This window comes from Conger conger, chromosome 9 (genome assembly GCF_963514075.1).
Source record: "Conger conger chromosome 9, fConCon1.1, whole genome shotgun sequence".
NCBI classification, from domain to species: Eukaryota; Metazoa; Chordata; class Actinopteri; order Anguilliformes; family Congridae; genus Conger; species Conger conger.
In genome coordinates, this window is record NC_083768.1 from 5,314,651 (window position 1) to 5,327,872 (window position 13,222).

The following is a 13,222-nucleotide window of genomic DNA, read 5'->3' on the forward strand; positions in this document are numbered from 1 at the left end:
GATATAACCGCCTCTCATCCCTGTCAGTCCAGCGATAACTAACTTCTAAACTTCATGAATCTTTATGGAGTAGAGCTTAATGTATTTTTAGTATTTTTGTACATTTCCTTAAAGAATTTACATGCCATTTCTTTGTCATTGGTGCTATCTAGATTGTAAACAACAATAAATGTTAAATGAAATGTTTTTTTCTCATTACAACCTGAATATTTAGTTCAAGGCAGAGTAATGGAATAAGACCAAGAAAAATGTTTGGTTATTTACATTTTTAAATAAGATTGCACATGTTTAAACATTGTATGAGGGGGTGGCCTGTAGCGTAGTGGTTAAGGTAAATGACTGGGACACGCAAGGTCGGTGGTTCTAATCCCGGTGTAGCCACAATAAGATCCACACGGCCATTGGGCCCTTGAGCAAGGCCCTTAACCCTGCATTGCTCCAGGGGAGGATTGTCTCCTGCTTAGTCTAATTAACTGTACATCTCTCTGGATAAGAGCATCTGCCAATAATGTAATGTATGAATTTATTTGATTTGCAGCACCATTTTTTTTTGTCCAACCAACAACAACTGAAGGATATTCAAACAAAAAGCGTTTGATACTAACTCTAAAATATCAACGAATGATTACCACCAATCACCACTCACCAATCAACAAAAAACAAGACTTTCCTCAGCTACAATGGTAAGTAAATCATTATGATGTCACAGTGAGGTTGACCTTGGATATAAAATGTCATCACTTCATCATTTTATGATGTCAGACATTTGTGTGCGTAAGAAACCCCCCAAATACACCAGGAGGCGGAAGTATCCGAGAGGTGAAGGAAACGCGTGTAGTCTGACCAATGCTACCGGAACAGGGTTAATTTAATTTTGTTCTCGTTTATCTGACTCCAAAAGATAAGTTCAACTGCTCCTCTGTTCTGACAGTACAACAAAAGGAACTGCAAATGTCCACCAATAGTGTGGCTCTATATGATCGCTATCTATTTGTATAGATGCGGACGTACCTGTGGCCTGTATAGCCTACAATGATACACTTAGTATGTATCTTGTGACAGTACTGGTGTATAGGCGAGTGACTATGGGGTGCAGGTGTCCTAGGTTGTCTATGTCTGTGAGGACTCTAAACTGCTAAGTGTGCAGTGGTGTGAGTCAAGAGGATGCAGGTTCAAATTAATACAATTTATTAAACAATGTGCATTGCAGACATAGAATGCCAATGTGTTACCAGAATTACAAGTTGTAATATGAATGGCTATACGCAAATAGTGCGCAGGAGATCGTACTAGCGAGTCTCCTCGAACCATTCCACATTTCCCTCTGTATACCCAGGGTTTTCAGGAAAAACAACAAATCATCAAATAAAGACGGGGATAACAGCAATGGTCCTGCTGATGTCATCTCTGTATGTCTAACAAACCTGGTTAACCTTTGTATTACAGCTGGATGCTGACTCACAGGTAACTTGCATTACCAGTGGTTTATTCCGACAAGATCTTTAGTCAGTGTACTACACCACCAATGACACCAAACTATTTCCCACATCATTAGCCATCTAAAGACACCAAACACTGTATGTGGAAAACCCATGGTTTATACAGTGCTATTTCACCTCATCAGTTCTGGGAGCATTCCACTGAGGTGGCAGAATTGCGCAGAGGCAGCACAATGATGGGAGCAATAGTCCTGTATTGACGATCACTGTCTTTTCATCAAGCCTTGCTGACCCTGTGTCAACATGGTCAACACAGTCTGTTTCCTTTTGGGGGTCTGCAGAGAGGCACACTTATGTAAAATGCCCTACAGTGAAATGTTGTCATAATTAGCGTATGAAATCAAAAATGCCTTTGTGAGGTCACAGCGACATTGACCTTTCACCTTTGACAACCAAAATCAAATGAGTTCATCCTTTACGTTTCTGCCAAATCTGAATAAATTCCCTCAAGGGTGTTCCTGAGATATCGCATTCACAAGAATGGGATGCCCTCACACTAACCACACAAAACAATGCAGGCACAAGACTATAACGCAAGATTACCCTGTTGACACAACCGTCTGCCCCCTGGGCACTGTTGAGGGCAAAAATATAGCTGACCACTTTGCTCGCTTCATGCTCATCTGCAACAGTGCCCCCTCTGGTGGTCTCTGAGCCTGCATCCTGCTTGTATTTGTGTTGTGCTTTTTACAGAAGACAGTCACCATCACAAAGACACGTTACAGAGCGGTAGGAGGCCAAACACCTGGACGGAGCACCCTGTAGGACCGAGTGGGTAAGGTTCATGCTGAGTCTAATCAACTGCAAGTCGCTTTGGATAAAAGAATCAGCAAAATAAGAACTAATTAAATTATTAAGATAGTAAGAGGATAGCGGGAAGAGTGGTGGTGTCATATTATGGTGCCAGCTCAGAGGCTGCGGGTTCACATCAGAGATGGGGTGGCACAGTCTTACCCTGGAGTGGAGGCAGTAAAGAGGCTGAAGTGCTCAGATGAATCCCAGCTGTATGAGCTGATTGTGTGTAAAAGAAATTGAAGCTGTGCAGTTGCTTCTGGACGAGAACGTGCGCTGAATGTCACCACGGCGATCGGTGGTCAGGGTTCTGTGCTTGTTCTCACGGCTGTGGAATCCCTCCCTCCCTCCCCTCCCACCGCTGTGGAATGACGCCCGGTTTATAGGACTCATTCTAATCCCTTGGAAATCAATCCCTTGGTCCGCCATCTTTAAGGACATTCCAACCCCTTGAATGTTCTTTTATGAGCCAGAAGTAGAAGTTAGAAACTCCCGATCTTTCCTTTGAGCGAGAAAACATCGGCGCTTCCTTTTCCCTAAAGTCTGACGGATAATATATATAAATGATCAACCTGTGGATTCACCTCTCCCCATCTGCCACGCGTCTGCCATTGATGTGGCTTTGAACGGACGTTTCAAGGAGCACGGACATTCCATTTGCCTAATTCAAATTTCTTCCTCTATTGCCCCATCTTCACTTATTTTTCTTTCATCATTTCCTATCCTCTCCTGATGGGCGGAGCTAGGGGCAGGAAAAGGAGAAAGAGGAGAAGAATAAGGGACTGGAATGAGCCCACAGTGTTTCAGTGTAACAGGGTTTGGGTTTGGCTGGGTGGTCAGGGCTGGCTGGTCTGGCAGAGACAGCAGGGCTGTGGTGGATTGGCAGAGAGCGGGAGATTGACAGAAGATGCTGTCACAGTGAGTGGACCTGGATGGACTAGATGCACAAAACTGCACAGAAAGAAACGAGGGTAAACCATGGCTAATCAAGGGTAAACCATGCCTAATCAAGGGTAAACCATGGCTAATCAAGGGTAAACCATGCCTAATCAAGGGTAAACCATGGCTAATCAAGGGTAAACCATGGCTAATCACGGGTAAACCATGGCTAATCAAGGGTAAACCATGGCTAATCAAGGGTAAACCATGCCTAATCAAGGGTAAACCATGGCTAATCAAGGGTAAACCATGGCTAATCACGGGTAAACCATGCCTAATCAAGGGTAAACCATGCCTAATCAAGGGTAAACCATGGCTAATCAAGGGTAAACCATGGCTAATCATGGGTAAACCATGGCTAATCACGGGTAAACCATGGCTAATCACGGGTAAACCATGCCTAATCAAGGGTAAACCATGCCTAATCAAGGGTAAACCATGGCTAATCACGGGTAAACCATGGCTAATCAAGGGTAAACCATGGCTAATCACGGGTAAACCATGGCTAATCAAGGGTAAACCATGGCTAATCAAGGGTAAACCATGGCTAATCACGGGTAAACCATGGCTAATCAAGGGTAAACCATGGCTAATCAAGGGTAAACCATGGCTAATCACGGGTAAACCATCATGAAAAAGATCCTTCGAGATTGAGCAGTGTGTGACGTGTAGTGATAAATTGCTGTAGGTGTAGTCACTCATGAACATGCATGTGCACACACACACACACACACACACACACAGAGTCACCCATGTACACGTGTGACACTGCATACACACACCCACCCAAAGGTGCACACACACACACACACACACACAGTCACCTATGCACATACACACACACGTACACATGCACACATATGACACATGCATGCACACAGGCATACGTGCATGCATACACACACCCACGCAAAGGCAGGCACACATGCGCACACACACACACACAGGCACTTTCACACACACATACATGCTCATGCACACACTCACATAAAAGCACATACACACACACACTCACACACAAGGCATTCATAAACACACATGTACTATACATGCACAGTCTCAGTCAGTGGGTAGAGGAGGAGTTTATGGGGGTTCCTGACAGCCGGGGGGGGGGGGGTCTCACAGGGAACCCCCAGCGGCCCAGCTCACAGCCACAACCCCATCCCGTTGCCTGGCAACAGCCTCCGGTGGGGTTACTGAGGTTACCAGTGGATTTACCGCAAGCCGTGTGATCGGATCACCCTCTCCCCTCGTCCAATCAGCACCCTTCTCGCACCGTTCTTTCTGGGCGTGGCCCTGTGGGGCTTCAGGCCGCTGGACGTTCAGCTCTTTCTCAGACACACAGCATTCGGACACGTTTATACTGCATATTCACATCATACCGCCACTGTGAGTCAATGCAAAATGCACACATCGCAGGAGTCGTAGTAGTAGTAATAGTAATGGTAGTAGTAGCCGTCGTCATAGTAGTTGCAGCAGTGGTAGTCGTTGTAGTTATAGTAGCAGCAGTAGTTGTAGTAGTCCTCATAGTGGTAGTACTCGTAGTAGTCGTAGTAGTAACAGTAGTAGTGATAGTCGCAGTAGAAGTAGCAGTAGTCGTAGTAGCAGCAGTAGTCGTAGTAGTAGCAGTAGTAGCAGTAGTAGTAGTAGTAGTAGCAGTAGTAGCAGTATTAGTAGCAGTAGGAGTAGCAGCAGCAGCAGTAGTAGTAGCAGCAGCAGTAGTAGTAGTAGTAGCAGTAATTGTAGTAGTAGTAGCAGCAGTAGTAACAGGAGTAGTGAAAGTCGCAATAATAGTAATTGACATTTGATATACGATTGGTGAACTGAGCTGACAACAGATGTGATTGGTGCACTGAGCTGACAATAGATATGATTGGCTAACTGAGCTGAAAAGAGATTGGCTAACTGAGCTGAAAAGAGATTGGCCACAATGTCTAGTACAGGGAACAAACCCTCCTCCCCTCTCTCAAGGTCGGGACCTAAGGGTGAGACGGTGGAAGGGTTGAGATGGACTTTCAGATCACATGAGAAACAACAATAAATCTACGGTACGTTTCAAAATAGGTCTACTAGTAAATGGTTGAAAAAATTAAGACAAACGTTTGTTGTTTACAAAAATTTATTCATACAAATCTTACAACACATTGTTTTTGTTTTTTTTTCCAACATGAATAACTGTTCCCCAGAGGGGGGGTCCTGTGTGGAATTATAATAATGTCACTGGTTGCTATTGGTTTTTCACATCTTTATTTTAAAGTTGAGTTTCATTTTCAGTAAGGCTTTTGGCGCTTTCAGAAATATACAGAGGTTTGTTTTTTCATGGGGGAAGGAAAAAAACAGCATTTTCCAGAATTCTTCAAAACAAACAAATAAATAAATGACAGCAAAAAGCAACAACACTAAGAGTTATACTGGTGCAATATATATATAGATATAAATATGTGTATATATTCTTTCACACTCACAGAAAAGCAAGAGCAGAAAGGTGGAATGGAGAGTCGATGGAGTGCAGCATTGTAGGGCCACTACATTAGCCGTCTGTGATCGTTTAAAAGCAAGGCACGCTGCCTATACCTGTACCACTATACCACTCGGGCTGGGGGGGGGGGGGGGGGGGTTTATCCACTGGACCTCGGGGATTGACGGACAGCTAACAGACAGATATGTGCGCTGTGTGTATCTCGCTAAAATAATACTGGCTGTCCACGCTTGATTGGGCTTGGTATTTAGAAGGTCTATACGGCTCCACTGGTCTGGCAAGACTCTCACTGTCGGCCATTTTGAGTTAGCTCCTTAGCTAGTGCTTCCCAAAACACTAGCTGGAATGGGGTTTTGTCTGTTAGCCTCTGCACAGGGAAGTCGACACAGTAAAATGGCCAGTGTTAATTAAACACTAACAGAGTACTCTGGACCATGGCAAGACCATATGTACACTGTTAGAGCTTATTTAACACCGTGTTGATTTAACACTCTTCCCTTCTCAAGCGACTTCCACTCTTTTACCTGTTTCTGTCTCTTCCTCTCTCTATCCTGTTTCTGTCTCTTCCTCTCTCTATCCTGTCTCTACCAATTGAACTCTTTCTTTTTCTTCATACCAATGACAAATCCTCACCATTGCTAAACTTAACAAATCAATCCAGCGTAACTCAAAATACAGATAAAAGGCTGAGAGAGTTGATCACATTACATTATACGTAATTTAGCTCACGGTTCTATCCAAAGCAACCTACAGTTGATTAGACTAAGCAGGAGACAGTCCCTCCTGGAGCAGTGTGGGCTTGCCGGTGATCGTACCACCAAGTTTGTGGGCCCCTGTACCCAATCATGTACCTTAGCTAACCACTCGGCTGCAGGCTGCCCCTGTTTGAATTCACAACCGACAGGAGCACAAGTCCACGTTTGGCATTAACTGAAACTGCCTCATAATGACATCTATATTTAAAAAAAACTAAATCTGGATGAGCACAGTATCAGAAGACACACAGCAGTGGGTAAAGGCTGAACCAGCTCAGCGAATCGCGGGACAGAGGTTACACAGCGAAGCATTATGAGGGAGGGGCAGACCTACAACGCTGAGGGTGCAGTGCTCTTCTCCCGAACATAATCATTCATATCACACAGTCCGTTATCCCGTTTATACTCGCGCAGTTTGCGCCAGGGTCGCGACTCCAACATTCTCAACATCATGCTAATCATACTTTTGAAGGATAAATTAGGAAGAGGGAGACGTAGAGAGAGAGAGAGAGAGAGAGAGAGAGAGAGAGAGAGAGAGAGAGAGAGAGAGAGAGAGAGAGAGAGAGAGAGAGAGAGAGAGAGAGAGAGAGAGACATTCATGCGTTTCTAAGTTTTCCTAACAGCTGCGTCTGTCACCGGGGTTGCACTGGGAGACTAATTGCGCATGATTAGTCGAGGATATCCACCTTTCCAGTGAGAGGCGCAGCTCGGAAGGCTACACGCGGGTGGATCCGAAAAATCGGTTAAGAGGTTTCCTCTTGCCTCTGGGAAATGGCGCGTACAGTCGTATACCTAATAGAGTACACAGTTAAGTATATTGTTATTCGTGTTGAGAACGAAACTGAAGCCTGGCGGTTATGTCTGCAACTGAGGGCCCATGGTGGAGGATGAGGCAAGTACAGAAAGAATAGAGGGGTGTAGAACTCGCTAGAAGTCCGAGCGAAAGCCTTTTACAACTTCCCAAAGCAGCGCCTAAATCACGCACTGCGCATTACGGCAGTGGACTGAATGAACGGTTCCGTATAGAATTCTCTGAAGGGGTAACTCGAAGTATCAAATGTTTTGATTGTCTTTTCAATCTATTCGTGTCCGGTATACGTGTAAGAATGTAAAATGATAGTCGAATAACGTTAAAGCTGTAGGGGGTTTTTTTTCTCTCCTTTTTTATGTTACATACATAGCCATAGATTTAATTACCTACAAGATTGGTCCACAAAGTATATGTGTGCGGTCTCAAGTGCTTTTTTTTGTACAAAAGAAAAACAATAATATTATTAAAATATTCATTTTAATGGCTTTACTTCATACATAAATACATGTTTAAAGAACACGGGCGCAATCCACTGCTCAGAATGGTTTGATCTTATAGGGCCTGACAGGCTGTTTGGATTGTTAACGCTACAAAAAGGAAAAGCGACGACCTTTGTTTTTAATTCTCTGTCTGTACCTTCTTCCCAGTACCGCCGCTAAATATTTTTTCACGGCCATTTGCTTTCGGTAACGGCTGTAGCTGTCCGTGAAGATTCCGTCAGAATGCCTTTTGGATATCGGTTCGTTGTCGCCTTCCTTGACACCGCCTCCGCTGCAAGACAAAAAAAAGTGGGATGTTCGTTAAACCAAACTGTTTCAGCCAACACTTTAGTAGTAGGTTGTAGGTTTGAAGGAAGTCGCTCAAGTACAAATTTGGAGTGATCACTTATCAGTGAATCCCTGGCGCGCCAGCACACAAAGACAAAATAAATAAAAACATGTTTCCTGTTCGCTGCCCGGGGCGTTTGGAGGAAATGAATAAAGAAACGCCCGTGGTGGCACAGGTGTTGGGACAGGTGCGAATAGAAACGCTAAAACTGCAGGTCGAGAGGAAAGCTGAAGACAATGCTCTTACCCTGCGCGCTCTGCCACCATAGAGTGCAGAAACTGGCCAAGCTCGTCCCCGTGGGCTTCATTAAAGATTCCATCTGCGTGTCTCTCAGATCTATGGTGATAACGTGCCAAATATAGCGCGTCAGTAAGCGCCAAATATAGACCACAGCAACTGAATTATTACCTTTGAAAAAGTCGGATCGACTACGAGTAATAACTCTCTCTCTCTCTCTCTCTCACACACACACACACACACACACATACTATATTAAGGAAGCCTAGCCTACCTCTAAATTAATCTAAATTACTTATTTGTAATAAATCTATGTTATATGAACACGTCTACTTATTATTCAAGATAAAGGCTCTTTAATAAACTGTGACGCTTTCGGTTAAATAACGTAAAACTTACAACAAAGATTGATTGCACACGTTTAACATAAAACAGAAAGTTCAATGTAGGCCTATCATATATACATATGTTATTCGAAATGAAGACCATTTACCTCTTTTCTGGTGGGTAGTATAATGTGTACACGTTGTCAAACAGTGAAGGGGGGCTTCGTATGGCAATTTGATCTCCGTCAAAATCCAAGTCCGCAAAAGTATCTCCATCCTCGTCGAAAACCTCGTTTTCAAGTCTGAAATTAAACAACCGGGGTCAATGCTTTTGTGTCTTCGTGTCAACGGCAACAAATTCATGATGAATTGCAAAAATAAAATTATCTAATATATTATATGGTCAAGCGGACAAGTTAATTAACGTTTAACACGTATACATAAAGCAAATAAATGTTTGAGATGTGCCTCTTACTTTAATACACCAACGTTAAAACGCATGCTAGAAGGGAGACAGAACGAAAAGAGTATAAAAGAAAAGTTCAAAAATGTAAAAGCAGTTTGCATCCATTACAACAGTGGGGGGGCACCAGTCTCGTGACTAATATGCTCGATGGGACCTGTCAGAGGAGCAGCCCTTTATCGTGGCAAGTTTGCCGTTAGATGACAAGCCAAAATATCTCCAAAACTCGTGAGCTCAGAATGAGAAGGTTCTATCTGTGTTCTGAGTAGTTTTGAGCTTCAAAGATTTCACAATGAATTGGGCTTCAGGCAGATAAGTCCTTTTAAATGTCACATTTCATACTTTTAAACAGTCTTTTTGTATAAAACTTCACACATGTATTTAATGCGCAAAAAAACAACATATTTATGACACTAACTCATTTTTGTAAAAAATGTAAATTCGAACCATCTCAATCTCAGCTCAGGGGACGATAAATGGAACTAATGGTACATGGTGCATATTATTATTATTATTATTATTATTATTATTATTATTATTATTATTAATAATAATAATAATAATATTATTAATAATAATATTATTGTTGTTGTTGTTGTTGTTATTATTATAACAATTATGACGGAGCAAATGCATAAATAGAGAGATAGTGGTGCAGGTACTCTCTGTGGTGTAAAACCTGGCGTCTATAGTGATTTATAATTCTCGTTTCCACTCCCTCGACTTTTCGCCCTGGCGATGACGCCATTCCGCTGCCGCCCCGGGGGGCCGGCCTCCGCCGTGACGGGTTCTCAGGGCGCGCGCATTCCTGTCAACTTCTGCGTCTGCGCGTGCCCAGCGGCGCTGTTTTCCCCCCTGCTACCTGCTAGGGATGCCTTTGCGCCATCCGCGTTCAATAACTTCAATTCTGAGATTCAATTGGCTATACTTGCAAATATCGATACCACCCGGAAAGACGATGTGTGTAAATAAAATGACAATCATCGTGATATTGTTTTTTCATGTTTCTGTTAATCTAACATAATAATAATAAAATGCAATATTACGAACGACAGTTCTCACTAACTAACGAAACATGGGCATGTTTGTTTCATTGTATTGTTGTGTTGATTTGTATTACAGTGAGAAATGTATCTGGTTTAATTAGTCAGGCTTGCCCCTTCAATAGTTGTAACTCACTCGTCAAAAAGCAACTTCCAACTGTGATTGAAATACATAAACACTACATCGACATTTCTTAGCAATATAGAAAAAAATGATGTGATATTACCTACCTAAGTCTGGGGTAGTCGAGCCCGACCGGGGAACAATAGGCGCTATGCATTATAATTCCATAGATGAACAATGCTAAAGTCGGTTTACTAGACATCGTCATTCTGCGAAAGAAGCGTCAGAAAGTTACATATGAGAAACTAACAAATGCAACATAGGTACCTTCAGCAAGCATGCAATGCATTTATATGTAATGTCCAAAGAGCAAGGCAATCTCAGGCGAAACCAGTAGGATATCCCGTTACTGAGCAAAGAACCGTTACTTTCTGGTTTGTTTCTAAAATTACATACACGTCAGAAAAAAAAATGTACATACGCCAAAGATAACCCACTGAAATTCCGTGAAACAAAATCGAACCGTCTTCTCGCTTCAACCACGCTAAAAACTTTCTGGATTGCCCTGCAGTCGTGGCCGATTATAGATAATTATCTACAATAAATAATCTAGTCTCAACAAAATATACGCCTTCGCAACGTAGGCTGTACTTTGAACTTCTGTAATATTTCTCAAATTGAACGCATTGCTAGACTTTCAAGAAGGTAATCACGTACCTATTGTAGGTAGACAGTGTTCGGTGCCGGATGCAATCCGGGCGAGGCAGTCACTGAATGAATTGTAAAAAAAAAATAAAAAAAAGAAAAAAGAAAAAAAACCTTTTCTCTTCACAGCACTTCTCTGAAGCTCTGTCGTTCCCAGCGCTGCCCTGAACGCGTCCAGGCTCGACTCTATTTACAGAATGAAACTAATAGTCTATATTTCTGCAGGAAGCGCAGTTTCTTCAAAATCAGAGCCTAGGTCTGTCTGCATATCTTTATCCGAAACACTCGTCTCTACGCTCAGATTCTCACGGATTTTATCCATGAATCCAGTGACTTGCCTTTTTTTTTTTTTTTTTTTTTTTTTTTTTTCTTTAAGTCACATTAAGGGTGGTACAGACGTCATCGACCCTTCCTCCCGGAATATGCTCGAGCAGTTCTTTTCTCATCCATGAACTAGTCATATGCCGCATATGGAAGTTTAGGTCAAAACAATATTTTCAGACCACAAAAGAATGCTGGTGTATTTCCTAATGTTCTTTTACGGTCAGCTCAGGTCATTTTCGTGGGCGGTCTCATTGTGCCCCACCCATTTCCTCGCGCTAAAAGCCCTTTTAAAAAGGTGATTACTTTATTATCTAACCGGGTGACGGCCGCGAATAAACGTCGCGGTTACTGGAGATAGATACGTGATACGTGTTTGATCTCTAAACGCTCGCAGATGACACAGGAGTGGAGTTGCTGTAAGTTGATTGCCCGTTAACGGAAGGCGCTGTTCCTTCAGATTGTGCTGAAATGAGCGAAGACCGTAGGCGTTTCGGTAACGGTCAAATCTGCGCGTGTCGGTACATCAGTTCAAATGTTTTACACTGGGTTCTAAGAGCCCTTCTCCGGTGGCATTTTCTTGCCTAAAGTTTTCTTCGATTGGACAAATGCAATGTTGGCATATCCAACACTAGCTGAATAAAATATTTTTTTTTAAACGAACTTCTAGCCTATAGAAAATAACCCGTAACGTAGGGCTTAACACCGTATAATTTTCTAACAGGATGGGCATATTGCAAACATTTTATTGAAAACATTATTATAACATTTCCCTCATATGAACGAATTTGAAAAACAAAAATATTGAAACAGTAGACTACGTAGGCCTATGTAGCAATATACACACAGGTAGTTTCGGCGTAATATTGTGATGTACTGGGCTATATGTGTTTCATTGTTGGGCTGTTAGATGTTATACACATGTTTGAGTTTTAAAAGTTTTAATATATGAAGTTAATAGTTGTTCATTTCAATGTGAACGTGAGCGTACAGTGAGATCATGTGACACGAGCATACAGTGACATCACGTGACGACGGACTGCCATAAGCATATTTTTCTCTGTAACTGAATTCAGGGCCGACCGGGAATATGACGTAAAAATCCATCTTTAAATTATTTTCAGTTATTTAAGTAGAGAGCGCCGCCAAATGGCCATCGAATTTTTTTTTTCATCCTTTTTACTTGTGAACGCTTCACTGGACACTTCAACTGTCACTGCTGTATCACACCATGGAGAACATTTCCCTTTAATTAAGTCATTTAGTCAGTCTGCAATAACTTTATAAGATCAGGAAATGCTCGATTAAATATTTCGTTTTATAATTTCTTAAGCTACAGCAGATACCTATCATGTTCAAATGCGTCCGGTTAGGTTTACAAAACCCATATTCAAAGCGACGGATTCCAGATTTTACAGATTTACATATTGTTAGTGAATGCATTTAAACGGTTAACATTTAACCTTTGATACGGAGCTCATTGACTAGCCTACCTGCCCATAGCTATATTTTAGTATTTTCCCGCTGCGAACACTCGAGATGTTCACTGTACAAATGACAGAAATTACTGCATGAACTTCGACTGACGATATAGCCTATTACAATGATTATTTAATTATAGGTTTATTACAGTAAACTGATGCCAAACAACCACGACCAATACATAATAGTTTAAGGACACAAACCCCATGATAATTTGTCCACAATAATAAATAAAAATGTAAAATATTTGCTGTGTATGCGTTTTGTCTGAATTTAAATGCCCGAATCTCTAGTGCGTTTCTATATGTTTCTATATGTGTCTTAATTTCACAGATATAGCCAAAGCGCTTTCGGTGGAGTGATTTGGTATCCAGGTTGAGAACTGTTTTTGCTGTTTGACAAAGACACTGGGATGGTTAACACGACTCTTTTACCAAGTGCTATATTGGGACTTCCATGGCAACACTGCACCAGTCGG

The 13,222-nt window shown here is 42.1% G+C and overlaps 1 protein-coding gene across 2 annotated transcripts; it reads right to left on the reverse strand.

Annotated features, from left to right (window-relative positions):
- Window positions 1–6,972: 6,972 nt before the first annotated feature.
- Window positions 6,973–11,238, reverse strand: LOC133136948 (glucagon family neuropeptides-like). 2 transcript variants are annotated; one of them, XM_061254840.1, is made up of 6 exons: window positions 10,954–11,238; window positions 10,404–10,505; window positions 9,142–9,168; window positions 8,834–8,968; window positions 8,350–8,439; window positions 6,973–8,046 (listed from the first exon to the last, which is right to left on the reverse strand). In XM_061254840.1, the coding sequence occupies exons 2-6, from the start codon at window positions 10,502–10,504 to the stop codon at window positions 7,863–7,865; spliced, it is 537 nt and encodes a 178-aa protein (XP_061110824.1). In that variant the 5' UTR covers window position 10,505; window positions 10,954–11,238; the 3' UTR covers window positions 6,973–7,862. The 2 variants fall into 2 exon arrangements, with proteins under 2 accessions (XP_061110824.1, XP_061110825.1); XM_061254841.1 differs by lacking the exon at window positions 9,142–9,168.
- Window positions 11,239–13,222: the final 1,984 nt, after the last annotated feature.

Bases quoted from the DNA above. Each gene is read 5' to 3' on its own strand.
- LOC133136948 (XM_061254840.1), bottom strand. From the start codon at position 10,504: ATGACGATGTCTAGTAAACCGACTTTAGCATTGTTCATCTATGGAATT. The intron at 8,969-9,141 runs GTAAGAGGCACA...GTTTAATTTCAG, and splicing joins TTTAACGTTGGTGTATTAAA to ACTTGAAAACGAGGTTTTCG. The intron at 8,047-8,349 runs GTAAGAGCATTG...TTTGTCTTGCAG, and splicing joins ATGGTGGCAGAGCGCGCAGG to CGGAGGCGGTGTCAAGGAAG.